We start from the raw sequence: 27,525 nt of genomic DNA on the forward strand, positions 1-27,525 counted from the left end.
GCCAGGAGGACGCGTGAGGAACTATTTATCAGCCGGGTGAGGAGGTCTTCAAGATTTCCAGGGCGTCCTGTGGGAGCCCACAAGCCTCCAGCTGTCCCTGCTGGAAAATGACTCCCAAGTCTGCGCTCCCCCGCCTCAGTCTCCCAGTCTGTAGAATGGGAGTAGCCAGGATACGCCCCAGCACAGTTCTCCCCAAACTACCCGTGGTAAAGGAATGGGGTTCTTTCTCCAGTCTTAGACCAACACCTTGATGACATAGAATAAAAATGAATTACTAGGCAAAGTAAGTTAAGAAAACAAACATACAAGCCTTGGCTTTTTTTCACTTAGATTAAAGAGACATAATTGACTCTATGAAATGCTTACAGAAGTTTCCAAAAGCTTACTCTCGATGCTGTGCTCATGTGGTCGCGCCAGCATGGGTCTGTGGCCCCTGAGTGGCCTCGGGCAGACACAGGAGCCCCCACCGCCAGCGGAGGGAGGGAGGCACAGCTGGACTGGGGGAGGGGGAGGGCGGGGACGTCCTCACACAGACTCCAAGGAACGTCTGGGGCAAGGGCTGAGCTGATAAAAGCCGGGGAAGAAATAAGCCATCTGGACCGGCCGAAAGCCCAGAGCTCGTTATTGAAACAAGGCATAAATCAACGCAAACCCTCCCCGGAGACCAGGGGAGTCCTCCGGCAGGATGAGGAGTTTGGGTTTGTTTAAAGTAAAACTGTCATCTCTGATTTCAAAAGTCAAGGAGGGAGTCAGAATGTGGTTCCAAGCCCTCTTCACGACTGAGATATCGGGGATCAGCCTCAGGGCATGTGGGGGCCTGGAAATGAGAAATTAAAAACAAGGAATGAAAGGTCCATTTGACCCCAAACCCTGAAGCCACCAGGTCAAAAAGCCACAGCAATGGATGACCTGAGTTAGGGACCACAGGTCTGTGAGTTCTTCCTTCCTAAGTCTTTCCTGCCCCTGCACCAACTTTTTTTTCCTTTTTTTTTAATCCTCATCCGAGGACATTTTTCCATTTTTTTTTTTTTTAATTCAGATAGAGCGGGAGAGAGATAGGAAGAGAGAGAGAAACATCAACGTGAAAGGGACACATCGAGGGGCTGCCACCCTCACAACCCAACCAGGGCCAGGGACAAACTGCAACCGAGGTACGCGCCCTTAGCGGGAACCAAACCTGGGTCTCTCTGGACCGCAGGGCAACGCTCTAACCGCTGAGCCAAACCAGCCAGGCCCCTGCCCCACTTTTAACGGGGCCAGGGAGCTCAGAGAGAGCAGGAGAGGGGCCAGAGCCACGCAGCAAGCTGGGCGCAGCAGACTCCTGGGCTGTTCCAGGATTCTCTCTGTTCACAGGGAACCACTGCGCAAGGGGGTTATCAGACAACCAAGACGTCCCCTGAACCATGTACCTGCACCATGGCCAGAGGCTCAGGCTTGATCTGCCTTTGGACAGAGGGACAGCGGAGAGACAGGACTGGAGGGCACACAGCAGGGAGCGCTCACAGCTGCTGGGGCTCACTCGCCCCTTTGCTGAGTAAGCACCTACTGTTTGAAAGAAGAGCCTGTTGTCGGGGAGTACCCCAGCTTCTCGCCCACACAGCTTCGACTCCAGATGGAGAGAGGGGCACCGGCCTGGAGACAGACGGCTGGTGTTCTCTCTCTTCTGTGTGACACATGTGACCTTGAGCATCAGGTCCTCACCCGTGAAACAGAAGCAAGGCCCGCCACCCACCCTGCTCAGAGCCGCTGGAGGGACAGGGAAGAACGGTGACAGCAAATGTGCATGGACCAGGCGGGCACTGGCCCCTTCGTACTCATTCTCCCATTTCGTCCTCCCAGCGACCTACGAAGTAAGGCTGTCATCCCATTTCACAGATGAGGAAACTGAGGCCTGGATCCATCAGTTTGCTGAAAATACATGTTGGAACAGGGACGTGAACCTGATTTGTCAGAACCCAGATCCCAAGCCCTCGGTCTCCCTCCGGGACAGCGGGTTTCAGATGAGGAAACAACCATGAAACTGCTCTGACAACCAGAACTGCACCGAGATAAAGGCAAGGGTGTAGCCGTGTGCGCGGACCCTGCCTGTGATGGTTCATTTTACGTGTCAACTTGGTGGGGCCACGATACCCAGATATTTGGTCAAACACTAGTCTGGATATCGCTGTGCTGGCATTTTAGATGGGATTAACATCAAATAAGCAGACTTTCAATAAAGCAGATTGCTCTCCATAATGTGGGTGGGCCTTATCTAATCAGGTGACAGACATAAAAGAAAGACTAACCTCCCCCGAGCAAGAAGGAATTCTGCTAGCAGACAGCCTTCAGACTTCAGCTGCAACATCAGCTCTCTTGGGTCTCTGCCCTGCTGGCCCACCCACAACTGTGCCAGCCCATTCCTTACCATAAATCTCTCTGTGTACACACACACACACACACACACACACACACACACCCTACTGGTTCTGGTTCTCCGGATATCCCTGACGAATGCACTGCCCAAGACGGAAGAGAGGAGGGGACTACCTGTTTCCTGGAGGTCCCCATTGTCCGCGGGGGCGAAGTCTGGGGTCTCCTTGACGCAGCAGGCCCGGAAGACCAGGCCACACTGGTAGCCGACCAGGAGGGTGTACTCGCAGCTCTGGCCCTGCGCCTGGGCCGCCCGCCCCAGCAGGCAGCAGTGGCAGCATCTCTGCGAACACAGGCAGGGACCAGGAGTCACACAGCAGCACAGCAGGGCCACGACCTCTCCGACCCCTACGTCCACTCTCCCTGCGCTGCGGTGGCCCGTGCCTGACTCAACTACCCCTTCTCTGTGGGGGCAGTCAACAGCACAGCCGGCCGAGCTCACAAGCCTCACAGGTCCCAGTTGTGAAAGGAACCGGGCCTGAACCCAGCACCTGTTCCACGGCCCCTCAGCATCCCTCCCTGCCAGGCACACGCCTCAGGAACAGGGAGCCATGAGAGGGCCCGTCAGGGCCACAGGGGTTCAGGGGGCTCTGCTTCTCGAGCCTGGTCGGAGGTTTCTCTACCAAGCAGGAAGCATGAGCGTGCACCTGTCTCCCCTCCCAAGGGAAGGGGGTCTGGGAGGCAGGAATCGATTGTGCATCTGAAAAGCACAGGAACCTCACCGGGCCAGTGTAGCTCAATGGACTGAATGTCGTCCCATAAACAGAGATCTCAGTTTGATTCCTGGTCAGGGCACAAACTGGGGGTGGCGGACTCAATCCCCAGTAGGGGGCATGCAGGAGGCCGCCGATCAATGTTTCTGTCACGTCTATGTTTCTATCTCTTTCTCCCTTCCTCTCTCTCTAAAAAAAAATCAATAAAAACATTTATTTAATATCATTTTCTTTATTGATTTTAGAGAGAGAGGAAGGGAGAGAGAGATAGAAACATCGTTGAGAGAGAACATCGATGGGCTGCCTCCTGCATGGCCCCACTGGGGATCGGGCCCACAACCTGGGCATGTGCCCTGACCGGGAATCAAACCGGCAACCTCTTGGTGCAGGGTCGACGCTCAACCACTGAGCCACACTGGCCGGGCCATAAAAATATATTTAAATAATAATAAAAAGAAAAGCACAGGAACCTCAAGACAAGTCATCAGGCAAGGGACAGAGTTGTTGCCTGTCACCTGGACCCCGGCACTCTCAAAGTCACAGCTGAATCTGGGGACAGCGCTCACCCTGACATATGAAAGGCCCTGTGCATCTTCACTGTCCTCAGAGGAGCCCCAACCTTCCCAAGGCCCCACGGAGAACGGGAGGCGCCGCTGTGCTTCGGTGCCCGTGGCGGCCACGGGCCTCTCGTCCAGCCCATTCTCCAACCTCTGCTGCCAGGGAGGAGGGGTCTGCCACCTCCTCCACTTTGTGTGACATGAGTCACCCTTCCCGGAAACACAAATCACCCGTCTGCCAGAGCGACCTGTTCCCACTCCCCGGAAAGTTCCATGCTTTTTCTGTACCTCCCTTTCTCTCGTCTGGGGACACAGGCAGAGTGTGTGCCAGGCAGACGGCGGCTGCGGGGCCCCAGCCCTGCCTGGGGAGGCACTCCCTGCACGTCCGACGTCCTGGCTCCCAGGCCCCTGTGGCCAGACACCCCGCCCTCACCCCACCCAGCGCCCTCACGCCAGACGCCTCCTCCCATGGAAGCGCAGACAGGCTGAGGTCGCGCAGAGGGACCCTGGACGCCCGAGGTCTCCCCGTGAAATCTCTCCGTCCCATCTGTACAGGCAGACCCCCCGAGAGGAACCCACACAGCCCCTCTCGGAATCCACGTGAAATCTCTCCGTCCCGTCTGTACAGGCAGACCCCCCGAGAGGAACCCACACAGCCCCTCTCGGAATCCCCGTGAAATCTCTCCGTCCCGTCTGTACAGGCAGACCCCCCGAGAGGGACCCACACAGCCCCTCTCGGAATCCACGTGAAATCTCTCCATCCCGTCTGTACAGGCAGACTCCCCGAGAGGAACCCACACAGCCCCTCTCGGAATCCCCGTGAAATCTCTCCGTCCCGTCTGTACAGGCAGACCCCCCGAGAGGAACCCACACAGCCCCTCTCGGAATCCACGTGAAATCTCTCCGTCCCATCTGTACAGGCAGACCCCCCGAGAGGAACCCACACAGCCCCTCTCGGAATCCACGTGAAATCTCTCCGTCCCGTCTGTACAGGCAGACCCCCCGAGAGGAACCCACACAGCCCCTCTCGGAATCCAGACCCCTTTCTGACTCTGGTTCCTTGAAACGACTCCATCGGCTCCCTGAACGGGACCCGGAAGTCTGGTTCCAGGGAATTCACGCCATCGCTGGGCACCCCCGCAGAAACCCCACTGAGTAGGGCAGCTGTCCAAACCCGGTCCCCAGCCAGCCCTGCCTTCCGCCCTCGGCGGGGGGAGGGGCCCGCCCGGGCAGCTGGCAGCTGCTGGGCAGCCTCAGACCTGGGAAGGCTGTCTGAGCCCCACACCCACGCAGCGGGCACACCCCGCCGCGGAGGCTCCACGTGACCTGGCCTGGACTCGGGGTCCCAGGGCGGTGTACGACGGTTACGTGAGGCAGTGCAGGGCTCTCTCTGGGCCTGATGGACCCCACTTCCAGCTGTCTGACCAGACCCCTCCCCTGTTGGTCCTGAGAAGCCACTTTGGAACGGGGGTCTCTCTGAACCTCAGTTTCCTCTTCTAGGGTGGTACGAAGGTCGTGTTGTTGGAGGCCTTAGTGGGGCCCATTCTGCGCTCTGGGCTCTGACTGGGCCCTGGAAGGAGGGGGACTTGAGGGCCTCCGAGAGGGTGGGTGCCTGCCCCGCACTGAGGAGGGGGCTCTGAAGCCGAGGTCATCCCTGCTCTGATCTCTGCGTTCCCACTTGGAGCCCCAGGACTGGAAGTCCTCCGGGCAGGGCTGGGCCACCCCATCCCGGCCTCCAGCGTGAACAGGGCCCCGGTGCTGTCCAGGCTTCACTGATTGAACCGGAGGAGGCGGGGAGACATGAGGGGTCCTTCTTCCTCCTGGGCTGGGCACCCCCTGCGGCTCACAGGGAACAGGGCCTGGAGCCGGCGCGGTGCGGGGAGGGCCCGGGTGCGCGGGCGGGCAGGACGGGCTCACCTTCACGAACACGGCCTCGAGGCTGGCGTTGCCGTGCGGCGCGGCGCAGCTGTCCTGCTCGTTGGCCAGGTTGATGCCCGTGGCACAGTGCAGCTCCTCCAGCTGGTTGTGGCAGCACTGCTCCTGGACCATCCTGCGGAGGGAGGGCGTCTGGGCCGAGGCTCTGCGGGCGGGGCCTCCCCCCCCGCCCCCCCACAGCACGCGGGGCCACACGCCACCACGGCATGTGAAGGGGCTCAGCAGACGAAATGTGGGTGGCGTCTGGGGTGGAACAGAGACCCCCCTGTTCCACCGGAGCCGTGCTCACCTCTCTGAGCTCTGAGCCTCACCCACAAAATGTTCTCACTGGTTAAGAAATAAAAGCAGCCGACTGCTAACTGGGCCAGACCCCTCATCCGTCACCAAGGTGCCTTCATCCCAACACTCGTCCCCATTTTCCAGACTCAGGGGCAGTGGCTCCCATGTGGAGTACCTGGTCCAGCAGAGGGCGGGGGCGCGCCCTGCTGGGGGAGGCGAGCGGCAGGGACGTGCGAGTCCTGGCGGCTCCGCCACCCTCATAACCCTGGCTTCGGCCAACACCAGCAAGGGCAAGAGGAGCCCCCAAGCTGCGCCTGTCTGGAGAGGACGGGGCCCACCCAGCCTCCCGCGAGGCAGCAGCCCCAGCCCGCCCGTCCCCACCTCCACCCTGTGGGGCTCTGCACCCTGCTTCCCATGGGGCTCCAGAACCACCCTCGAGCGCAGGGACGGGTTCGTCTGCTTGCTCAGGCTTCGGGTGGATTTGCAACAACAGGCATTTCACTAAACCGTCAGGAAGATCAACCAGAGAGCATCCATCCACCACCCGTTCGTTCAAAAATGTCGGCTGAGTAGAAAACATGAGCTGGCGGGGGCATGGAGAGGCGAGCCCTCGGGCACCATGGGGGTGCAGGCCGTCGGGGGTGCAGACGGGCAGCCCCTGCAGAAAGCAGTGTGGAGGTGCTTCAAAAACTTAAAACTAAAGCCAGCACGTGAGCCCGCAATGCTGGGCATGTGCCCCAACGTGGCAGTTCCAACCTCTCATCTCTGGGCACGTACAGTAGTTACAAAACTGCTGTGGCACACCAAAGAATACACATCTTCGCCAGTCTGACAGAAAAGTAGGTATGACTATCATTCGTTCACACCAAACAGCTACTGTTGCGTTGGCTGTTGTCAATTTTTCTTTTTATCCTCACCCCAGGACATTTTTGCATTTATCTTCAGATAGAGCAGGAGGGAGAGACACATCGAGTGGCTGCCACCCACATGACCCCAACCAGAGCCGGGGACAAACTGCAACCGAGGTACGTGCCCTTAGCGGGAACTGAACCCAGGTCTCTCTGGACCGCAGGCCAATGCTCTAACCGCTGAGCCAAACCGGCCAGAGCCATTGTCATTTCTTTGTCTGACAGTCTAGGGGAAGAGAGGTCCGTGCCCCTGACCAAACAGTCAGGTACTGCATGTTTTAAACACTCTCGGAGCACCGGCTGAAAAGCACCGCCCTAAAGAATTGAAAACAGTGACCCAGACAGATATGTGCCCACCCACGTCCACAGCAGCACAGAAGCCAAAACGGGGGGTCTGGCACACACTGTCCCTTCCTCTCCCCCTTCCCTCGAGAGGAGCACCACCGTGGCCCGGCCGGCCCTCACGCGTACCTGCATTCCTTGGACTCCGAGGCGTACGGCAGCGAGCAGGCCCTGTGCTGAGTGGCCATGCGATGTCCATCTGCACAGCAGGCCTCCATGGAGACATCGGCGCCCGCTGAGCAGGGAAGAGAACAGGGTGGCGGGTGAGGAGTGTGCCCACTCACCCCACGCCAGGTCCCCTTTGACGTGCTGTGTCCCTCAGGTGGCCGAGCGTTCCCCTCCCGCAGCACCCTCTGGGCCCCACTTCCTTAGGTCTGCCCTCCGCCGGCCCCAGGCTGGTCTGAAAGGGCTGTGAGCGTGCCCACTCCTTCCGTCCCTGGACGACGCGCACCGAGAACGCCCGAGCCCTGGGCCGGGAGCGCACACCCTGCTCCCCCCTGGGAAGGCTCGAAACCTCGACTATTATCTCCCGAATCCAGTTCGGCACCCCAGCTCCACGCTCACCCGGCTGAATCCCTGCTGCAGCCACCCGCTGGACACTCAAACAGGGACCCTCCCCAGACGGGGACCCTGCGCCGCAGTCTCACCCTCGGGCTTCTCCAGCCTCACCCTGGCCCATGCTCATCGACCCAGCCCCCTGCAGCCCGCCTGCACCAGCCGGCCGGTGGCCTCTGCCCCACCGCACCCGTGTGCGGAGCACCGCTCACCATTCCCGACCTTCCGTCGGCCCTGCCCTCCCAACCGCGAACGTCTCGCGCGAGCTGGCCCGTCCCGTCCTTCACGCCTGGGCACAGAGCTGGCGCGCAGCAGGCGCAGAGCTGAGCTGCAAGCTCCGGAGACTGACTCGGGCTCCGATCCCAGCCCAGTGGCTCTTGCTGTGTGACCGGGCAGGTTACTACACCTCTCTGAGCCACAGCGTCCTCGGCGGTGAAATGGGCTCGAAACCCCTTCCAGTTGCTGAGAAGACCGGCAAGGCTTACAAAGCTCCGAGCACACAGACCTTCCAGGCAACAGTGGCTTGAGTACGTGTCCAAGGAACAAGAGACGTGCTGGCTGTTGCCCAAGAGAGATGGGGGAGCCATGGCCCTGTCTTGGGGTGCAGGCCGCGCCGAAGCCTCCCTCGGGCTCTGAGAAGCGCCGGCTCGGCGGGGAGAACGTTGGGCCCTGAGCTGTGGGAACATTTGGAACTGATTTCGCCCGGAACCCTGAGCTCTCTGCACCTTCCTCCCAGCAGGAGGACAGATGGTGAGTCCTAGGATGTCCCTGGAACACCAGCAGCCACGAAGCTGGAACCCGAGCAGCCTGGAGCCGTCTGGGGCGTGTCCAGGTGGGCTCAGCAGTGGCCGCTGGGAGCCGGACAGCGCCAGGGGCGTGAGGATCCCCATCCCAGGGAGGGTTCCAGCACGACCACGACAGAGAGGCCACGAGAGCCCCCCCGGGGACCACAGCCAGGACGCACAATGGCGACGAGGCAGGTGTGGGAGCGGACGGGCCCCATCATCCTCTGTGCGCCGCCATGGCCCCACCACGCAGAGGCGGCCAGTCGGTGTTCTCTCTCTTCGATGCTTCCATCGCTCTCTCCCTCTCCCTTCCTCTCCCTCTAGAAATCAATAAAAACGTATTTTTTAAAAAGGGAAGGAAGCCTTGGCCATGTTGGCTCAGCGGTTAGAGCGTTGGCGCGCAGACCAGAGTCGCGGGTTTGATTCCGGCCCAGGGCAGGTACCTCTGCTGTGGTTCAGTCCCCGGCCCTGGTTGGGGTCATGCAGGAGGCAACCAGTTGATGTGTCTCTCTCACTTTGATGTTTCTCTCCCTCCCTCCCACTCTATCTGAAGATAAATGGAAAAAAGTATCCTTGGGTAAGGATTAAAAAAAAAAAAAAATAGATGAAGCGAAATGCAGTTAAGTCACTGAACAGTGACCATTCCTTGCCCACCCCAAGTCCACGCCCGTCCGGCCCTGCTGAGTTCAGCTGTCACTCAAAGCCCGACACTCCTGCCTGAGCGCTGTCCCTCTAAGCTCTGTCCCTCTAAGCTCTGCCCTTCTCTGTCCAGCCCTGTTACCTCCAGACATTACCCAGCTCCGTCGGGGTGTCCCTCAACAGAGTCCCCCCCCATCACCACCGTCACTCTGGAGCTTCTTCATCCCTGGGAGCTCACTGTGACAGGCGGGCAAGGTTTACCGCACGCACACCCACATGAACCCGGTGAGGCCAGTCCATGACATTCCCCATTGCGCAGATAAGAAAACTCCAGCTCAGAAAGGTTAAGTGACTAGCTGGAGGTCACACAGCCAGAGGGGCAGCAAGGAGCAAAGCCGGGCCTCAGGCTTGGTTCTGGCAGCCTCCAAAGCTGTTCCAGTCTGCCTCCCCCTGAATTAAAACCTCCTTCAGGACAGGGATGGCGTCTTTCTCCTCCCTGTCCCCACAGCCCCGCCTGTGCCCGCGCGGACAGTGAGGCTCCATACGTATTCAACAGGACAGTCTGGCCAAAGCCGTCGACCAGGGGCCTGACCCCAAGACCATCCTTCAAATGCAGAGGCTGCTTGCAAAGGGCCCCTTCCTCCATCGGGAGGCAGATGGAGTGACCCTGAGGGACAATCCTTGTCTGGAGCCCTAGCAAAGTGCAGGGCTAGTTAGAACTTCAGCAAGAGCGGGGACATGCTGGGGGCATGGGTCTGAGACGACAGACCTGTCACTTTCTTGGCCCTAAAGACAGTGCCCCCCTCCACTCATTAAAGAAAAGCGAGCTGCAGGGACTGGAGGGGCCTGATGGGGGGAGGGGAACACCCCACAGAGCTCTCGTGTCCCTGCAAGATGGCAGCTGAGGTACCATCAGCGGCAGGTTGGGCTTTAAAAGACGGTGCGCCCCATCCAAACAACGATCTCTTGGTAACTCGTGTCCCCAAACAAATGGAGCCGCCCACCTCTTCCCGAGCATCCCCTTTAGATGGCGCAGGACCGGGCTCTCGGACAAAGAAAACCCAGTGTGGGTCCCACCCGTGCCAATGTCCCCTCCAAGACACGTCCCAGTTTGAAGGGGACATACAGGGGCCTCGCTTTTCTCTTGTCCCTTTTATAATAAAAAAACTTTATTCTCTGATAAAAATCGCATTAGGTCAGAGGGAGGCGTGGTGGCCCAGGGAGAGGGTCAGACACGAGCCCGGCTGGTATGCGTCCTTTGTCCCTGGTTTGTCATGCTTGAGCAGTCTCGGCCACTCAGGGCAAATGAGGCCATCGCCCAACCCTGGGAGCAATGCCAACATCTGTAAAATTACTCCAGGTGACCCCACGCGGGCCGGCCACCCACACCCACCGCGTGCTTGCTGCTCACTTCGTGCCCATCGCAGGGCTATAGGTGCTCTTAAGAAAAAAGTGGGTGCCCGGCTGATGTGGCTCAGTGGACTGAACATCGTCCCGTGACAGAGGTCCTGGTTCATTTCCAGGTCGGGGCACATGCCTGGGTTTCGGGCTCAATCCCCAGTAGGGGGCGTGCAGGAGGCGGCTGATGGGTGTTTCTCTCACATCGATGTTTCTATCTCTCTCTCCCTTCCTCTCTGTCTAAAAAAATCAATAAAATCATATTTTTTTTTAAAAAAAATAAAGAAGTTGGACTCTGGGCTGGTCTGGAATCTTCTCTCTCTGTTCACTTCTTTCTCTTCTGAGAAGAAGCTTCAACTGAGCACTATTTTTTTTTTATCCTCACCTGAGGACATTTTTTGATATTTTGTTCAGATAGAGTGGGAGGGAGAGAGAGAGAGAGAGAGAGAGAAACATCGATGTGAGAGACACACATCAAATGGTTGCCACCCACACGACCCAACCAGGGCCGGGGACAAACTGCAACCGAGTACATGCCCTTAGCGGGAACCGAACCCGGGTCTCTCTGGTCTGCGGGCCAACGCTCTAACTGCTGAGCCAAACGGGCCAGGGCTATTTATTTATTTATTTTTATTTTTTAAATCCTCACCCAAGGATATTTTTTCCATTGATTTTAGAGACAGTGGAAGAGAGAAAGGGAGGGAGGAGAGAGAGAGGAAGGGAGAGAAACATTGATGTGAGAGCGACAAATCGATTAGTTGCCTTCCACACTCACCCTGACCAGAGCCGGGGATCGAACCTGCAACCCAGGCATGTGCCCTTGACCAGGAATCAAACCGAAGATAGTCCGTGATCCATGGGTCGACACTTAACCACTGACTCACACTGGCCAGGGCTCAACTGAGCACTTTTTTTTAATCCTCACCTGAGGACATTTTTGCATTTATGTTCAAACAGAGTGGGAGGGAGAGAGGGAGGAAGAGAGAGAGAAACATCAATGTGAGAGAGACACATCGAGTGGCTACCACCCATACAACCCCAACCAGGCTGGGGACAAACTGCAACCAAGATACGTGCCCTCAGCGGGAACTGAACCCGGGACTCTGGTCCACGGGCCAATGCTCTAACAGCTGAGCCACACTGGCCAGGGCTCAACTGAGCACTTTTAACCTCTGGTTCTATAATCTGACTACGTGGATTGGATCCACAAAACATATGCCAAATATAACCAAAAAGAAACTCTTTTTTTGTTGTTGTTGTTGTTAATTCTCACCTGATGATATTTTTTCCATTGATCTTTAGACAGAGTGAAAAGGATGGAGGGAGGGAGAGAGAAACATCAGTGTGAGAGAGACACATCGATTGGTTGCCTCTTGCACAACCCCAACCGGGGCCAGGAATTGAACCTGCAACCCAGGTACATGCCCCCTTGACTGGGAATCGAACCCACAACCCTTCTTTGGTCCTCAGGCCGATGCTCTAACCGCTGAATCCAACCAGTCAGGGCGAAAAGAAACTGTTGCAAAAAAGTGTAGCCTTGAGCAACACTGCAAGGGCAGGCGACTGGGCAGAGCCAGCTCCCCTGTTCCGAAACCTCAGAGACTCCTCCTGTCCCGGGGTGAAGGGCTGGGAGACCCAGGCGGTGACCGGGCAAAGGGCTCAGCTGGAACCTGACCACAAACCAAACCCAGAGTCTCCAAACTGAAAGGAAGACATCAGTGACCTCCGCGAGCAGAGAACGTTCTTCTTTGTGGGAACCACACGCTCCCCCAGGCCGACACGGATCAGATGGCTGACACGCCCTCGTGTCACCTCTCTTCAGGAGGCAGACACTCCTGCCCGAAGGTGAGCAGGTGCAGAGACGGCCTGGTTCCTGAGCATCGGAGAGCATCTGCCAACTGAGTCAGCAGCGGAAACAAATTTCTTCCAGGCGAATGGAGCCCGTGTAGACCACGGGGACGCTGCGAGTCGTGGGACTGTGGCAGGCGCCAAGGGCATGTCACATGTGCCGGCGCTCATGGTTTAAGGAGCTCGTGGTAAAGACACGGACACCGACTGGCAGTTGGAGGGGCTCTGTACCACTCCTGGGGTAGAAGCTTCCAGAATGTCAGCCTGCTGGCTGTAAGCATCACAGGGGCTTTGGGCAACACCTAATGAGCTGGGGAGCCACTGGGAAGTAACAGCCAGGAGGCCTGTGTGCGGTGTCGTGGTGGGACGGGCCGCGCCTGGTCTGAGGAAGCTTCGCCATGGAGGGTGATTGCACCCGGAGCAGGCCCAGGCTTCGGTGTCCTCATCTGTGAACGGGGTGGAACAGGTGGCCCGGAGTCAAGCACAGGCTGTCCCAAGGCCCTTCTGTGTACAGACACTGGTCTGATGACATTTCCACGGGGCGGCAACAAATGAGGAAGAAAGGAAATGACATGGGGGCGTCCTCACAGAGCCCGCCGGACTCCATGTTCCGAGACCTTGTCCTTCCCCGATCTGGGGCCGCGACAGGCCCCTCTGAGCACGCTGTGCGGCCTGCTGGGGGAGGTCAGCGGGGCTCTGGTGGCCTCCTGCTTTAACTCCCTCATTCGGCACAGGGCAAGCTGCCCAGCTCTGGGCCTGAGTGAGACGGGCGGCTGTCACCAGAGGCCAGCACCTCACTCTCCCTGATGTCCTCTGCTCAAGCTCGGACCTCCGAGGCGGGCGTTCGAGACGTGAGCAGGATCCGAGCGTGTCCCGTGGGTGTCCTGCAGGCTCACGCCCACCTGCTCCATGTAGCACTGTCCAAAGCTGCAGCTAACAGTCAGAGGGTCCCCACGGTGCCCAGGACCCACATCGCTAGGAGGTCTGAAACGCAAAGAGGTACCAACCGTGGAGAAGCCGATGGGAAATTCTAACCAAACAACCAGGCACGACTCAGCCCACCCCTTCCGGGGGCCCTGCCTTCTGGAGCCTGGGGAGCCAGCGGGTCCCACCGGGGAGCCAGCGGGGTGCAGCCTGGGGAGCCAGCGAGGTCCGGCCTGGGTCCTGCCATAGCTCTCCACGTTGTCCTACCTCGTCTGCACGTTCAAAACGGCCTCTCAGGACCCTCTGTGTGCCAGGCTCTGCACTCGGGGCAAGGGATGCAGAGGTGACAAGACAGGGCCCTGGCTTCCGGCGACAGACCAGGGAGACACCAGGCAACTGTCACTGGGTTGTGTGCCTGTGGCTCTGCGTCCTCTGCAGGTCTAATGTAAGGACACCGGACCTCTGCCAGAGGCAGGGCACCTCACCCACAAGAGCCTGCACCTGCCACAGAGACCGGGGTCTTGAACAGAGAATCAGCCAGAAGGAGGAGGCAGAGAGCGGAGAAGGCACGTCTCTGGGAAGGGACAGAGAAGCATCTTCCCAATTGCTCCCTCCGGGCAGCTCTGGCCCAGGCAGTGACCTCCTGTGACCAAGGCCCGTGGGCATGTGTCCTGTCCTCCCACACCCCCCCACCCCTGACATCTCTGCAGAATCCCACCTGGCAGGAGCCATCTTCTCTGGCTTCCCCTCCCCTCTCTGATCATGTGCCTGCACCTCCCACGTGTCCTCAGCACCTGGCTTCTGGAAGCTGAAACCCCAGGGGCTGGGAGGTCCCCAGTCCACCCCTCTCCTAGGGCTAGCTCCTTCACACCCACTCCGGCACACAGGTCCCTCCCTCCGGGAAGTCGTCCCTAACAGCCCCTGCACACACAGGAACGTGGGCGGGTGCTCCCTTTCCTGCCTGGTCTCTGCAGCCCCCGCCTCCGGCACGCAGCACAGACACTCAGTGTGCGCTCTGCGCCAGGACCGGTGGTACCGCCCGGCGCTTTCTGCCCTGCCCGCGCCTGCCCCAAGCGGGTGCTCTGGCGACATCTGTGAAGGGACTAATGACCTCACGTGACCCCAGCCACTCGAAGCAGGGGCAGGGAGCTTAAGCAAGCTGCCCACAGCCACCTGGCAAACCCGCACGCCCCCCCCCATACCATGCCCAAGGACACAGGCTCCCCTGCAGCGGGACCGAGAAACATCCAGATTTTCAGGCGGAAAGACACGTGAGGCGGTCCAGTGTCCTTCTTAAGAATACCACGTGCGGGCCACGCTGCCAGGGGCAAACCCCGGCGCTGCCACCCAGAGTTGTGTCCCTGGCCTCCCTGTGCCTGGGCGTCCCCGCAGGCACCTTGGGGACGGTGACCAGGGCTGTGAAGGGTGCGGAGAAGTCAGGTCAAACCAGAAGCATGTGGACCGAGGTAGCAACACCTGCAGCCTGTTGAACTCCGGCAGGAAACGTCCCAACGGAAAAGCAGCCTCAGGACAGCCCTGGACCACCCGTGAGCATGAGGATGCTCCAACAGCGTCCATTTACAAACCCTTCCGGCAAGGTCCCGCCACCACCCAGGGCGCCGGGACACCCTGCCGGCAGGAGCTACCCAGCGCGCAGCCGGGCAGAGCTCCGTTGGGGGTCCCTCCCGCGCCTCCCTGGGTGGTCTCCTCCACCCCATCTGTGGGGCCAGACTCTGCCTTCTGTCTGCAGCCCGGTCCCAGCCCAGGCTCTACCTGCGTGTGTAACAGGACGCCCGCCTCTGGCGTCCACGCAGAACTCTGGTTTCTCCCCCCGTGCAGCCTCCCTGCCTGAGTAATTAGTGACCGCCATCCACCCAGCGCTCACGCCAAAAGCTAAGAAGGGGGTCACCCTGAATTACTCCCCTACGTCTGATCCCTCTATGTCCGATCTCTCATGTCCTGGCCACCCTCCCTCCCAGACGCCCCAGGTCTGTGCACTTCTGGCCGGGCCCCTGGCTTCGACCCCGTCCAGGGCACCCCTGGACCCTGCAGGACTTTCTCTGGCTTATTTGGCCCCAACTTCCGTCTCCCCGGAACCCATTCACCACGCAGCAGTCCAGAGTGACTTCTAGAAATGTAGGTCAAATAATGTCACCCCGTTTAAGACCCGCCAGTGGCCCCCGTGCAGGCAGGATAAACCGCACGGCGCCCTCCCCTGCCGCCTGCCCGGCCCTCTCACCTCGCCCAGCCCCTCAGGCACCCCTCCCCCCAGGGCACACACCGAACTGGTTTCTGAATCCTGATAGAGGAATCATTCCTTCCCAAATTCTCCTTGGGTGCCCCACATAAAACCCGGGCCCCATGGGACCCCAAGGCTGGTTCTTTGGTTCTTTGCCACTAACCAGACTGGGTCCCTGGAGGGCCCAGCCGCTCAGTCCGGTCACAGCACACCTCACGCCGCCTTCTCTCAGGGAAAAGAAGGCTCTGCCCTGGGCCTCAGGAAGGAGTGACCGGTGCCCTAGCCCCTTGGGTCCCCACGAAGTCTCCCAACCCCAGGCACTGGCCACATCAGCACAGCCCTTTGGCAGGATGACTTGGCCAGGCTGGGGACAGTGTCCCAGTGAATTAAGCAAGAACAAGACCTAAATAGAGTCCAGGGCCGTCGTCTTCAGATGCCAGGCCTGCCCTGCTGTATCCAGCACCCAGGACAGCCACAGGCACTTTCCTCCACAGAGGCGTCCGGGAAGGGGCAACTCTGTCTGCCCCGCGGACAGGACAGTTCCAGACCTCTCCCAGCACCCTGCGGCCAGAGCCAGGGGGCCCCGTGCACCCCCGCCCCTGCAGTGAGAGGCAGCTGCTGGCCTCTGGTTCCTTGGGGTGGGGTCTCCTGTGCCCCACCCAGACGGCAGCAAGGAGGGCCTGACTCGTCCACACCTGAGGGAGAGGCGGGGCCGAGCCAGACCCTGGGCTGGACGCCCAGCAAACAGCCCTTCCGCCAGCACACGACAGGCCCCTCCACTGGGCTCAACCAAGACAAGTGCCATCACCTCGGGGGTCCCCTCCTGTCAAGACAGGCTGCGACGCCTGCCTCTGGGGCTCCCCCGTGTGCGGAAACGCCTCTTCCTGCAAAGGACAGCTCCCCTACACACCGCCCTCGTTTGTGGGGCCAAGTGCTGTCCAGCCAGGGGCGAGGAGCACGGGCCCTGTGTCCTGGTCCCCCACTTACTGCCCACGGTGTCCGGGTAGGCTACGTAACTGCCCTGGGCCTTGGTTTCCATGTCTGTGCGAGGAGAGGCGTTGTTGAGAGCACGAAATCATGAGCACGTTTAAGACCTTCGGTTCCAATCATTTCTACGGCTCTCATCCCACTTCGGGGAGACAGAAGCAGGGGGTGCGGGAGCCGGGCAAGCGCTCTCGAGTCTCGGAGAACTGGCACCAGCCTCCTGACCCTTCGTGTGTAGGGCCTTCCCGACGACATGCGGGCATCTGGGGCGACAGGCCCCTGGCCCCTGACCCAGCCTCTGGGGAGACCAGTGGAAGAGCGCTGGCCAGGAGAGCCCAGCCTGAGTCCCACGTGCTGTGGCACTGATGACCCAGGACGGATGACTTAGCCTCCAGGTCACACCCTCTCTTTGGGAACTCCCCTCCAGAGTCCCTGATCCCAGGAATGTCAACCCAATGCGTGTCCCCTCCACTGTCTTGTTATGTGGCCACACTGGAGACCCTTACAAGGAACCATACGAGCCCAAAAAAGCGTTTACTAATGAATTGTTATCATTCACTGTTTGGCAAAAGGAAGATCTCTTATCGTATGAAACATACCGGCAAAACAATCGTGCGCCCTATCAGGACTGCTTTCATAGGACTTCACCTGCGAAGCTGCACTGTGCCCTTGCTGGTGGCGCCCCGCCTGAAAGAGGGGGTGCTGCTGGAGCCGGCCCCGGGCGCTGAGGTGCTCCGCGGGCTGGGGGGGCAGAGTCCTGACAGCTTCCTGGAAGCCCGTGTTCTCTCGCCCTTGGGCCTTTGCCCACACCATTCCCTCTGCCTGGAACACCCCCTCCCAGCTCTGCCCACACACCCAGCCAACTCCTTCTGCTCCTCACACCCCAGTTGGCAAGCTGCTTCCTCCAGGAAGTCTTCCCTGACTCTGCCAGTTCGAGTCGGTTTGTAATGGTTCACCTTTTCTGGATCTCCCAGGGGAAGAGCCCCATGGGCAGAAGGGCCAGGTCTGTCTTCTTCCCTGCCATGTCCCCAGGACCGAGAATGGTGTCTGCCACAGCGCTGGTTCTCCACGGACATTTAGTGACGAAATGCCTGAGGCGGGCAGAGGCCTGGGACACAGCCTTCACCCACACGGCTTTGGCATTCGACAGCTACCAGTCCACGCCCTAGCTGGGCCTCTTCTCCTGGCTGGGGCAGTCCAGGGTCAGGACCCTCACAGCAATCTTGGGGAAAAGGATCCTGTCCGATCCCAGGAAAGGGGACACTACAGTGACCGACAGAGTGACCCCGCCCCGCGGCAGGCAGCGCCCTGGGCTCTCCCTCAGTACCCAGGGTCCCTGAGAACCGGTCCTTTACCTCCATGCTACCGATGAGAAACCACCAGAGCATCGTGGGCTTTTTCTGAGGGCTGACAGGCCCCACACTGCTGGCGGTGCCTGCTATGACCCGAAGACAAGTGATCCGGGGCCCCCGCCCCCAACAACCGCAGTCTGAGAGGGGCAGCAATGCAGCCCTGAGTTGGGGGGACCTCGGGAAGTGCCAGGATGGGGGCGTGACTCAGAGTTGTGAGCCCCACAGAAGAGGTCCTGGCACTGCCCCTCCAGGCACCCCCTCCCCGCCCCCGTCTCCCCCCGCCCCCCCGCAGCCTGTTGGCCCCCCGCCACCCTCCTGGGAAACCTCCAGGCTCGGCAGCGAGCAGGCCACATGTTTGCAAGCCAAGTCCTCTCTCCTTTGTTCTCCCTCCCAGGGACTGGCTGTAATCAGTCAGAGCCAAAGGCCAAGAAAGCCCTGGAGAAAGCAGAACCCCTCCCCCGCACCCCTCCCTCCCACCCCAGCTCACAGTAATCCCAGCAGGACAGACCTCGGCTCCTGCCCTTGGGGGCTCCTGCCCTTGGGGACGGCCTGTCCGTGAGCAGGTCACCAAATGAGTTTCAGCAGATTAGCTCAAGGGCTCACCACTTTCCAGAATTGTTTTAAATTGCTCTCTGGAGGGCGGGGACAGTCACCAGCCCCTCTGGGCTTCGGGGAACCTTACAGCTTCTGAGCTTACAGCTGCAGAAATGAACCAGCAGTCCTGGAACCCCCTGTCCCCAAACCATACCAAACCTTTTCAACTCAAAAGAGGGACCTCCCCAAAAGAAACAAAGGCCACAGGGCAACCCAAGTGTTCTCATCACAGGGTGCAGTTAAGAGGTTTCTTTTACACACTCGAGTTAGGACCTTCTCCGTGAAGATGGCTGTAAACCAACAGTCAGGGCTACTGTGCCCCCCGTGCCCCCTCGGCACTGGGCACTGCCAGACTGCAGGGCGGAACAGAACAGCGATGGAGGGGGACCCAGGCTCAGGAGAGGTCACAATGCCTTCTCTCTGGGCCTCAGTGTCCTCACCTATAAAATACGGGGATCTCCGGGTCCCCTTCATGTGGCCCCACTCTGAACTGCTCTCCGGCCGAACTTCACTCCAGCCAGCGGCCACCTGAATGCCCCCCACCACCACCTGCCCAGCTCCTGCCCAACCACCATCTCCTCCAAGATGCCTCCTATGAGTTCCGGGAAGTCAGGATGGCTCTCTGTTACCGCGGAGCCCTGCACCTCCCTGTGCCATCTCCCCTGTGAAATGTGCCCAGGACATGCCCAGGAAGGACCTGGCACCCACAACAGCCGGAGCTCCACAAAGTCTGCGGCAGCCAGCCAGCAAGAGACTCCTGCTGAGCATCCGCCCTCAGCCTCTCCTTGAATCCCAGGCCAGCAGAGCTGGGACGAATGACCTTTTGACCAAGGATGAGGGTGGTGGGTCACCTAAGAGTTAAAGGAAACTCAACAAACTCAGAGATAAAGAATCCGGGATTCTGAGGATGGGCCGGTGACCTTTTGAAAAAGTTGGAGGGTGGTCACCGGAGAGTTAACAGAAACTGGCTAAGCAGGAGATGAGGAACCTGGAATTCGGAGGGTGGAGTGGCCAACGGTCTGAGCCTGACTACAGCAGGAACAAAGCCTCCAGCAGGCAGCCTGGCTAGTAACTGATAAGCCACAGTCAGCCAGAGGTCAGAGGTCATGGCTCTGATCAGAAGGCCTCGTGGTCACCCCCCAGGATCTAGGCTTTGAGGATTAAAGGCAAAAGGAGGGCACAGCTGGGTGCTCCCCATCCCCCCGAGGTCAGTCCTAGGTGGTGGGGGGTGCTCTGGGCCCGGGGTCTTCTGGTGGAGACTCCATCCCTTTTGCCTTCGGGTGGGTTTGGAAGTGGCCTGTCCCCAGTCCCCGCCGCGTGCGGATACTGGCAGAACGTTTGGGGGCCTGTGTCCAAGGAGGGCAGGCAGGGTTCCCCACACACAGCCATCAGCCGGGCACCTCAGACCGCTCCCTTCCTTTCTGGCTTTCCAGGTCCGGCCCCTGCCCAACAACAGGTTTTGTCTGCAGGACGAATTCCTGTCCCCCGTTCCCAGTTCCCAGTCTTCTCACCAGCAAACTGGGGACAACAACCCTGACCCAGAGCGGCGGTGGGTGCAGCGTGAAGCCAGGCCAGGGGCACTCCTGGGGCAGAGCCTGGCCTGGGGCTGGGCAGGCCGCCCTTCTCTCCCACACTGCACCTTGGCCCGGTGGCGGGCGGGCACTGGTGGGCAACACGGCCTGCGGGAGGTGTTTCAGGGGGGCCCGTCTTTAAAACAAGCCCCAGGAACCAGCAAGGTGATTAGGGCCCGAGCTGGGGAGCGGGGTGTGGGGGAGGGTACGTCGCCCGGGCGGCCAGGCCGCGGGGCCCAGCGGACGGCGCACCGGTTCCGAGGGCCGGCGGCTCCCGGGGCTCGGCCTCCCGGGAGCGCGGGCTGGGTGGCGGGAAGGCGCCGGGCCCCGCGGCCCCGCCCCTGCCCCTGCCCCTGCCCCCTACCTGGGGCCGCCAGCAGCGCGAGGCCGGCGAGCAGCAGCAGCGGCAGCGGGGCCGGGCGCGGGGGCGCAGCGCGCTCCATGGGCGGGCGGCGGGCGGCGGGGCGAACAAAGGCGCGGAGCGCAGGTCGCGGCTCCTCGACGGGTGCGCGGCGCGGGGACAGACCGGGATCCACGTTCCGGCAGAGCCTCGGCAGCCAACGCTGGGCCCCGCGGCGCCGTTCAATTATCCCGCCCCGGAGGGGGGCGTGGGGAGGGCGCGGCGGAGGCGGGGCCGCGGGGCGCCCGATCCCCCGCCCTCCCAGGCCGGCCCCTTGGTCGCCTGGGGCCCCTTCTCCCAGCACCTGGTGCCGAGGGGCGCGCAGGCCCTCGGCTGGGGGTGGGAGCGAGGACCCCAAACTTCTCTCTAGTGGGGCCAGAGAGGGGGACCCATTCGGGAAGGAGACGCCCCCCACCCCGCGCGAGCCCGTGAAACTCGATCCCCTCCCCACCCGCCGGCCGAGGGACGGGCTCGGTATCAAAGGTTAGCTCTGCGCCTCCGCGGAAGGGCGTGGTCCCCGAGGGTCGGGGGCGCCTTTTCGGGGAGGGAATAGGGCAGTGTTCACTGGGGGCTCCCGCAGACGTAGCCCCGCGCTGTCGGCTCGGTTCCTGCGCCGTCGGCTCGGTTCCTGCGCCCAGCCTCCCTGTGCGCGGATGGCCGGAGGTCCGCAGGTCAGTGGCTGACCCCAGCCAGGTGGTCCCGCCCTGGGACTGCCCATCAGGACTGGCGGACAGACTCCAGCAACATCCCCACACAGGTGGAACATGATGAACCCGGGAGCAGAAGGCCAGGAGGAAGACTGGCGTGCAGGAGAGGAATCAGCCTTGGAGCTGGGCCTGCAGGGGCCACTCCTTTGTGTAGGATCCTGGCCAACGGCGAGTCTGCCGGAAGCACAAATAGACCTGCTTATAACACAAACTGCCCTGGCCGGGTTGGCTCAGCGGTTAGAGCATCGGCGGGGACCGAAGAGTCTGGAATTCAATTCCCATCAAGGGCACGTACCTCGGTTGCAGTTGACTCCCCGGCCCTGGTTGGGGTTGGCCCTGGTTGGGGTCCTGTGGGAGGCAAGTCGATGTCCCTCTCTCTCTCTCTCTCTCTCTTTCCCTCCCTCACACTCTATCTGAAGATAAAATAAACAAACAAATAGGAAATGAATGCAGTGAAGACCCGGGGTAATGGGGTGAGACCGCACAAGATTTAGCCGAATGCGTGGCTCCCCGGAGCCGGCTAGAAGGCACTGTGTGTGCGTGCACGGGACAGAGTCAGGCCTGTCCCCAGGGCAGGGCAGCACGGCTGCTCACGGACAGTGCCCACGGCCACACGCAGCAGAAGGAAACAGTGGGGTAGTCACACTGGACAGAGCAGAGCAGAGCCGACTTTGTGGGCACCTTTGCCAGTTCGACGTGGAGTCACTGTCAGCCATGACAGTTTGTCAAGCTGTGTCAAGACTGGTGTCCTGGCCTGTGGGCTCAGCAGTTAGAGCACAGGCCTGTGGAGCTGCGGGTTCGATTCCAGTCAAGGGCATGTACCTCGGTTGGGGTTCGGTCCCCGGCCCTGGTTGCGGTCCTGCAGGAGGCAGCCAGTACATGTGTCTCTCTTGCATCGATGTTGCTCTCTCTGTCTCTCTCTCTCTCCCTCCCTCCCCCTTCCATTCTATCTGAAGATGAATGGGAAAAAATGTTTTTTAAAAAGACTGAGGTGAGGTCATAGGGTGTGATAGGAACACCCAAAACTGCAAGTCTGGACACTCAGATAAGGACGCCATCTGGTCACTATATGAGTGGGACCCCACCCTGGTGGGCTGTGAGAACCCAGTGCTGGAGCTGGGCTGCACCCCGGGTCACACGGGGGGCCCTGCTGGACTTCCACCCCGCCAAATGGTGCCGCTGCGGCAGCCTCCTAACGAGACAGGTGCCCACCTCTGCACGGGGACCCGCCAGTGACCAGGACCGCACATGGGATGCTCGGTCTGCTCATTTCTGTCACCTCCGCTCCCCTCTCTGTGTGACCTGTGGGTGACAGCATGTGTGAATGACTTTTTTGGGGGGGAAGCTCCCCTGCTCACAACACGCACCTTGGAGCACTTCACAACCCTGAAAACGGCAGCGACAGGCTGGCTGTCAGGGACATCGTGTAGCAACAGAGAAACATGAAAAGACACTTGGTGAGTGATTCTGCCTCTCTGAAGGACAAGGACAAGTCGGGAGAATGGTGACCTTGGGGTGGGTTGGTGGCTGGCACAGGAAGCTCGCTGGGGGCTGGTTAGGATCTGGTTATAACTCTGAGTATTGGTTACCATTTGGTTCCATTTGTGAAAGAAAGTTCATGGAGCTGATCACTTGGGACATGTGCCCTTTTCTGAATGCACGTTAGGTTTAAAAATCAAAAGCAAAAAGACAAACAACTCATCTCCCCCACAGGATGCCTCATACAGTTGAGGTTTGCGGAGGGTTCCAGAAGGTTCATGAACGGGGCCTGCTTGCTAGCGGCCTCCAGGGTGAAGGAGGCTTCCAGGAAGAGGTGACTTGGACTAGCCCCTGGATGGCGGGCAGAGGGTGGAAGGGTTTCCTGGGCAGAGGGAACAGCATCTGCAAAGGAAGGAGGCACCAGAGACCCTGGGCAGCTCGGTCCATTTGGATTGGATGGACTGGGGTGCCTGAGGCACATGGATGGTGAGGTCCTGTAGGCGGTTGGATACAGGATGGGTGGGGAGCTCTGAGCTGGAGACAAAGACTCGTTTGGTATTAAGTTGATTTTTTTAATCCATGGGACAATAAGGGTGCCCTGGAAAGAAGTTACAGTGCCAGAGAAGGTGCAGTCCATGCCCAGACATTATTTCCTTAATACTCAGCTCCAGGAGGCTTTAGTGACCCCCTTTCTGCTGGCGAGGAAACCAGGGCGCAGAGAGGTGAGCTCACTGGTCAGATTCTCAGGCCTACTGATCGGCCATGCTGGGATTCGAATCCAGGACAGGGACTCCCCATGCCAGGCTCGTCAGAGAGCGGCTCTCTGTGGAGGGTTCTGTTCGCCACTGAACACATCATGCAAACATTTCCCCATCTGATTAGAGATCGACATTGCACAGCTAGTGGGTGAAGGGTATGGAAGGTGCACCCAGGTTCACTGAACGACCGTCCTCTCATCGGATGCTGAGGTCGGTGACATCTGGGGGGTTGTCAATTGCGCAGCGGTGAAAACTGGGTGCTCTGGTTCCGCCCCCAGCCTGGGTATACCCGAAGAGCAATTGCTGCCCAGAAACGGACCCGTTCCCAGCCCTACAGAGGCACGAGCTGAGCCAGGGCTCCTGCCTCCTCTCCGGCTTGGAGCAACATCTTGGTTTAATCTGGGCTATTTCCATGGGCGGCCTGTGGCTCCAGAGTGTCTTTAATCATCACCGAGGCTGAACATTCTTCATGTGCTTATGAGCCTTTTGTGTTTCTTTTCCTGACTTCTTTCATAACCTGCGCTCATTTATTTCTGTAATAACAGAACTGTTGATTACAGTGGAATGTGGAGCCGACGCCGTGTCCAGCAACAGCCTGGCCACGGTCCGTGCGCTTGGATGCAGCGGTGGCAGTTTTCAGTGGCTCCGTGGACAAGGAGGCCTAAGTCGAAACACGATCTTCGTGAACCAATATTATGTGAAAAACAAGAAAGAAAACAAAATTGCATGTGGACACGGGGGCCACACAGAAATTACTGTAAGAGCCGTATTCGTGCAAGGAAAGAGCAAAAGGACCTAAATGAAATTCAGTGGGTGTTGTGTTTGGTGAAATTTTATTTTTATTCTATGGGGTTTTTTTAGAAAACAGTTGAGACCGGGAGTAAGTATACCAGAAACGTGGAGTGATACACTTCCTACATCTAAACTGACCCTGAGTTTCTTGACAACCAAAGTAAAAATCAAAGTATGATCCCTTATGCGGCTCCTGTTTTCTGACTGTTCTGTCAGGAGACACCAGGCTCTTTCTGGCGCTTTGTTTAACCACTTCCCTCCGCTTCTCTATGCAGAAGAGTCACGAAACGAAGCCAGCACATTTGCTTGGAGTTTGCAGAAGATGGGCCTGGTGTGCAGAGAGGCCCCCCCGCCCTCTGAACTCCGGGTCCAGGGCAAGATGACAACCCGCCCCTCGGACCCTGCTCCAAGCAGGAAGTCGCTCATTACGCGCCTAGTGACAGTCCAGCTTCCTCTCATCTCAGAGGAGCCGTAGGCCGGGTGCCCCCCCTAACAAATAGCTCTCTGTTTGTTTGAAAGATCCTTGTTGGCACCGCGGACTGTTTTTCTCCAGAAAACAAATGGCTTTGATGCTGCTCAGCCTTGGGAGTATGAGCATCCTGTGGTTCTTCACGTGGTGCTGCCACGCACCCTGGGTGGTTTTCGGAGGACAGCACTGCCTTGAGCCCTGCCCACCCCCCCAAACGCACCCCCGGCTCCCTGGCGGCAGCCCCAGGGCCTTTGCACAGTTCCTAGGACACCCAAGCGCTTTCTCGCCTTCCCCGCCCCTTTGCTCAGCTGGCTCCTTTATGACAGTTACCCCTCTTCATACTCCTTTATTTCTTTGTCCAAGTGTTGGTTTTCATCCCGCCCACCAGCCTTGGAGCTGCCAGTGGGCGAGGGCTGCGTGTGCACGGGCTGCGTGTGCACACCTCCGGTGCGCCGTCCATCCTCGCCGAGAACCGGCGGGAACCGGCGTGTGAGAGGAGCATGCTTGGAGTCAGTCACGCACAGCGTCACAGCCGCCACTGAGGGACAGTGGTCAGGGCGGTGGCAGAGCCCAGCGAGTCCCTGGTTCCCAGGGTGGCTCTCCGGGCACTGCCCTCTGCCAGCCCCGGAGTTGGTCCGGTGCTGAGAGCCAACCACCTGCACTCCTGGCCCCGGTCACCATCCCCTCTGGGTCTCTTGTCCCTCCTACACCGGGGTCTTTTCCTCACTAGGAAGTCCCTAGGGAGGGGGCAGTGATGAGTGATGTAACCAGGGTGACAAGTGCGAAGAGAATTCTGTCCCTTTGTGTGGGCTGCCGGGAACCAAGGATTCGGACTGTGCCGCATGCACAGGACACGCAGCCCGCAGCTCTCCGCTCCCCAGCACCGCTGTCTGCACCCCCTCCACCTGCGCCTCCCACGCAGCCCGTGCCCGGGCGAGGCTCCCTGGGTGCCAAATTCCTGCTTACAGGAAGTGGGCCTGGAGTGACCGTGCTGGGCCCCTGGAAGGCCCCCTTTGCCTCACAGGCCCCTCCCCATGCCATCAGGGCCGGTGGTGACTGGGAACGCCCGACGGGGGCCCGTCTTACTATTCTGTTTCACCCATGACGCCTAGGGATGTTCATCTCCACGTGTCCAGCACCTGAGCGTGCTCAGTCCACTTACTCAGCCAGCCAAGAGGTGCTCTCCCCTCTCCAGACCCCCCATTTCACACGGGATGGAGGGAACTGCCGGCCCCACGTGGACCAGCGGCAGGGCCAGGACGCAACCCAGGCACGTCTGGGTTCTGAGCTCACGGTTTCTCACCACCCCACGGTGCCCGTCAGTATAGTGCCAGGTGGCTGGCTCATGTCGTGGGCTGAATTAGGTCCCCCGGAATTTATATGTCCAAGTCCTCACCCCCAGGACCTCAGAAGGTGACTGTATTTGGAGTTGGTCTTTAAAGAGGTAATTAAAGTAACATGAGGTCATATGGGCGGGCCCTGAAACCATAGACTGGCATCCTCGCAGGGAGAGATGGGACACAGATACACACAGAGGGACGACCGCATCGGGACACGAGGAGAAGGTGACCATCTGCACGCCAAGGAGAGAGGCCTCTGGGGAGACCTGACCTTGATCTGGGACTTCCAGCTCCAGGGCACCAAGGAAGTAAGTTTCTGTTGTCCAAGCCCCCGTCTGTGCTGTTTGTTACAGCAGCCGAGCTGACTAATACAGTGAGAAAGAAGAAGGTGAAGAAGAGGTGCTGTGTCTGTGGTCTAGGCCCTGAGAATGGACGATGGAACCAGGGGTGGGAGGGAGCACATACGTTCCAAAACATTCTAGAAGCTCAGCTGTCCTGGGATGCTATGGATCAGAAGAATTACGAGGGCAATTTCGAATAAACACTGCCATTTATGTTTACGAGAAAACATGGTTCTCGAGGCGACGTGCTCTGCTTTGAAGACTGACGCTCCCGTCCGTGCCACCCCAACAAAGGCCTAGCAAACAGAGGCCACCAGTGAGCTGACGCCGGGGGAAGGGGTCGCGCCTGGGCTGCCCGAAGAGCAGTCCCGTGGAAATGGAGAGCGTGGCTGTCTCACTCACAGAAAGCGTGGGGGCTCCTGTGGCCAGAAAGAAGAAGGAAACTGTTCTGTGGCTGACGCTAGTGTGATTCTGTTTGGACAAAACAAGAGAACTCTGATCACGTTCTGGAAAAACTGGCCCCTGGAGCCCCAGCGGCAGAAGGGGAGACGGGGACATCCTAGTTTGGGGCTGTGTGCTCCAGTTGTTACCCACAGATGCAGGAGCGAGGTTGCAGAACAGCAAACAGGATTGCAATGAGCATCATCCCTTTCTCCCCCTGTGTCTGATGAATCCCCACTTACGAGCCCACAGACATTAAACTCTCACTTCTCCCACACCGGGGTGCTGGCTGGGGACCGGGCGAGCCAGTCGCGGGGAACCCCAGGTTTTGTAGGGGGAGCTGGTGATGGAAGGAAGCAGGGTCGGTGGCGAATCCAGTGTCTTGGCGGTCAGAAGCAGCGAACACGTGGGATTTCTGGGCTCACCGTGGCATCTGGTGTTGAGTGGCATGTGGCAGTGACATCACCTGACTGGTTTTGTGGCCTGCATTTGGCTGTGGCCCTGGCTACTCCAGACATCCCCGTCTGGCTCAGCCTCCAGGCTTGGTCTGCAGTGTTCCTGAGGAGTCCATGAGCTGCCCGATACCACTTCAATGAACTGCTTTGCTAATTACATCCTCCGGAGGGCTAGTTTCCGGTGCTTACCGCTGAGTCCTGATGGTACCGAGAGTGAGGGGATTCGAGAGGAATGGGTCCTGAGAACAGCAGCCCGATTTTCACTGCGTCTGGATGTAACCTCTGATCATGACTTGGGTTGCCTTGGTGGA

At 59.5% G+C, this 27,525-nt stretch overlaps 1 protein-coding gene across 2 annotated transcripts in view; it reads right to left on the reverse strand.

Moving 5' to 3' along the window:
* Positions 1-20,483, reverse strand: part of FBLN1 (fibulin 1) — a 75,848-nt gene extending 55,365 nt beyond the window's left edge. For both annotated transcript variants that reach the window (XM_036278174.1, XM_036278175.1), the window contains exons 1-4: positions 20,397-20,483; positions 7,273-7,378; positions 5,597-5,729; positions 2,527-2,692 (exon numbers count right to left, since the gene is read on the reverse strand). In XM_036278174.1, the coding sequence (XP_036134067.1) occupies positions 2,527-2,692; positions 5,597-5,729; positions 7,273-7,378; positions 20,397-20,475 (484 nt within the window). In that variant the 5' untranslated portion in view covers positions 20,476-20,483. The remainder of the gene's footprint in view (positions 1-2,526; positions 2,693-5,596; positions 5,730-7,272; positions 7,379-20,396) is intronic.
* Between the last annotated feature and the right edge of the window lie 7,042 nt (positions 20,484-27,525).

This window comes from Molossus molossus, unplaced genomic scaffold (assembly GCF_014108415.1).
Source record: "Molossus molossus isolate mMolMol1 unplaced genomic scaffold, mMolMol1.p scaffold_m16_p_26, whole genome shotgun sequence".
Lineage (NCBI taxonomy): Eukaryota > Metazoa > Chordata > Mammalia > Chiroptera > Molossidae > Molossus > Molossus molossus.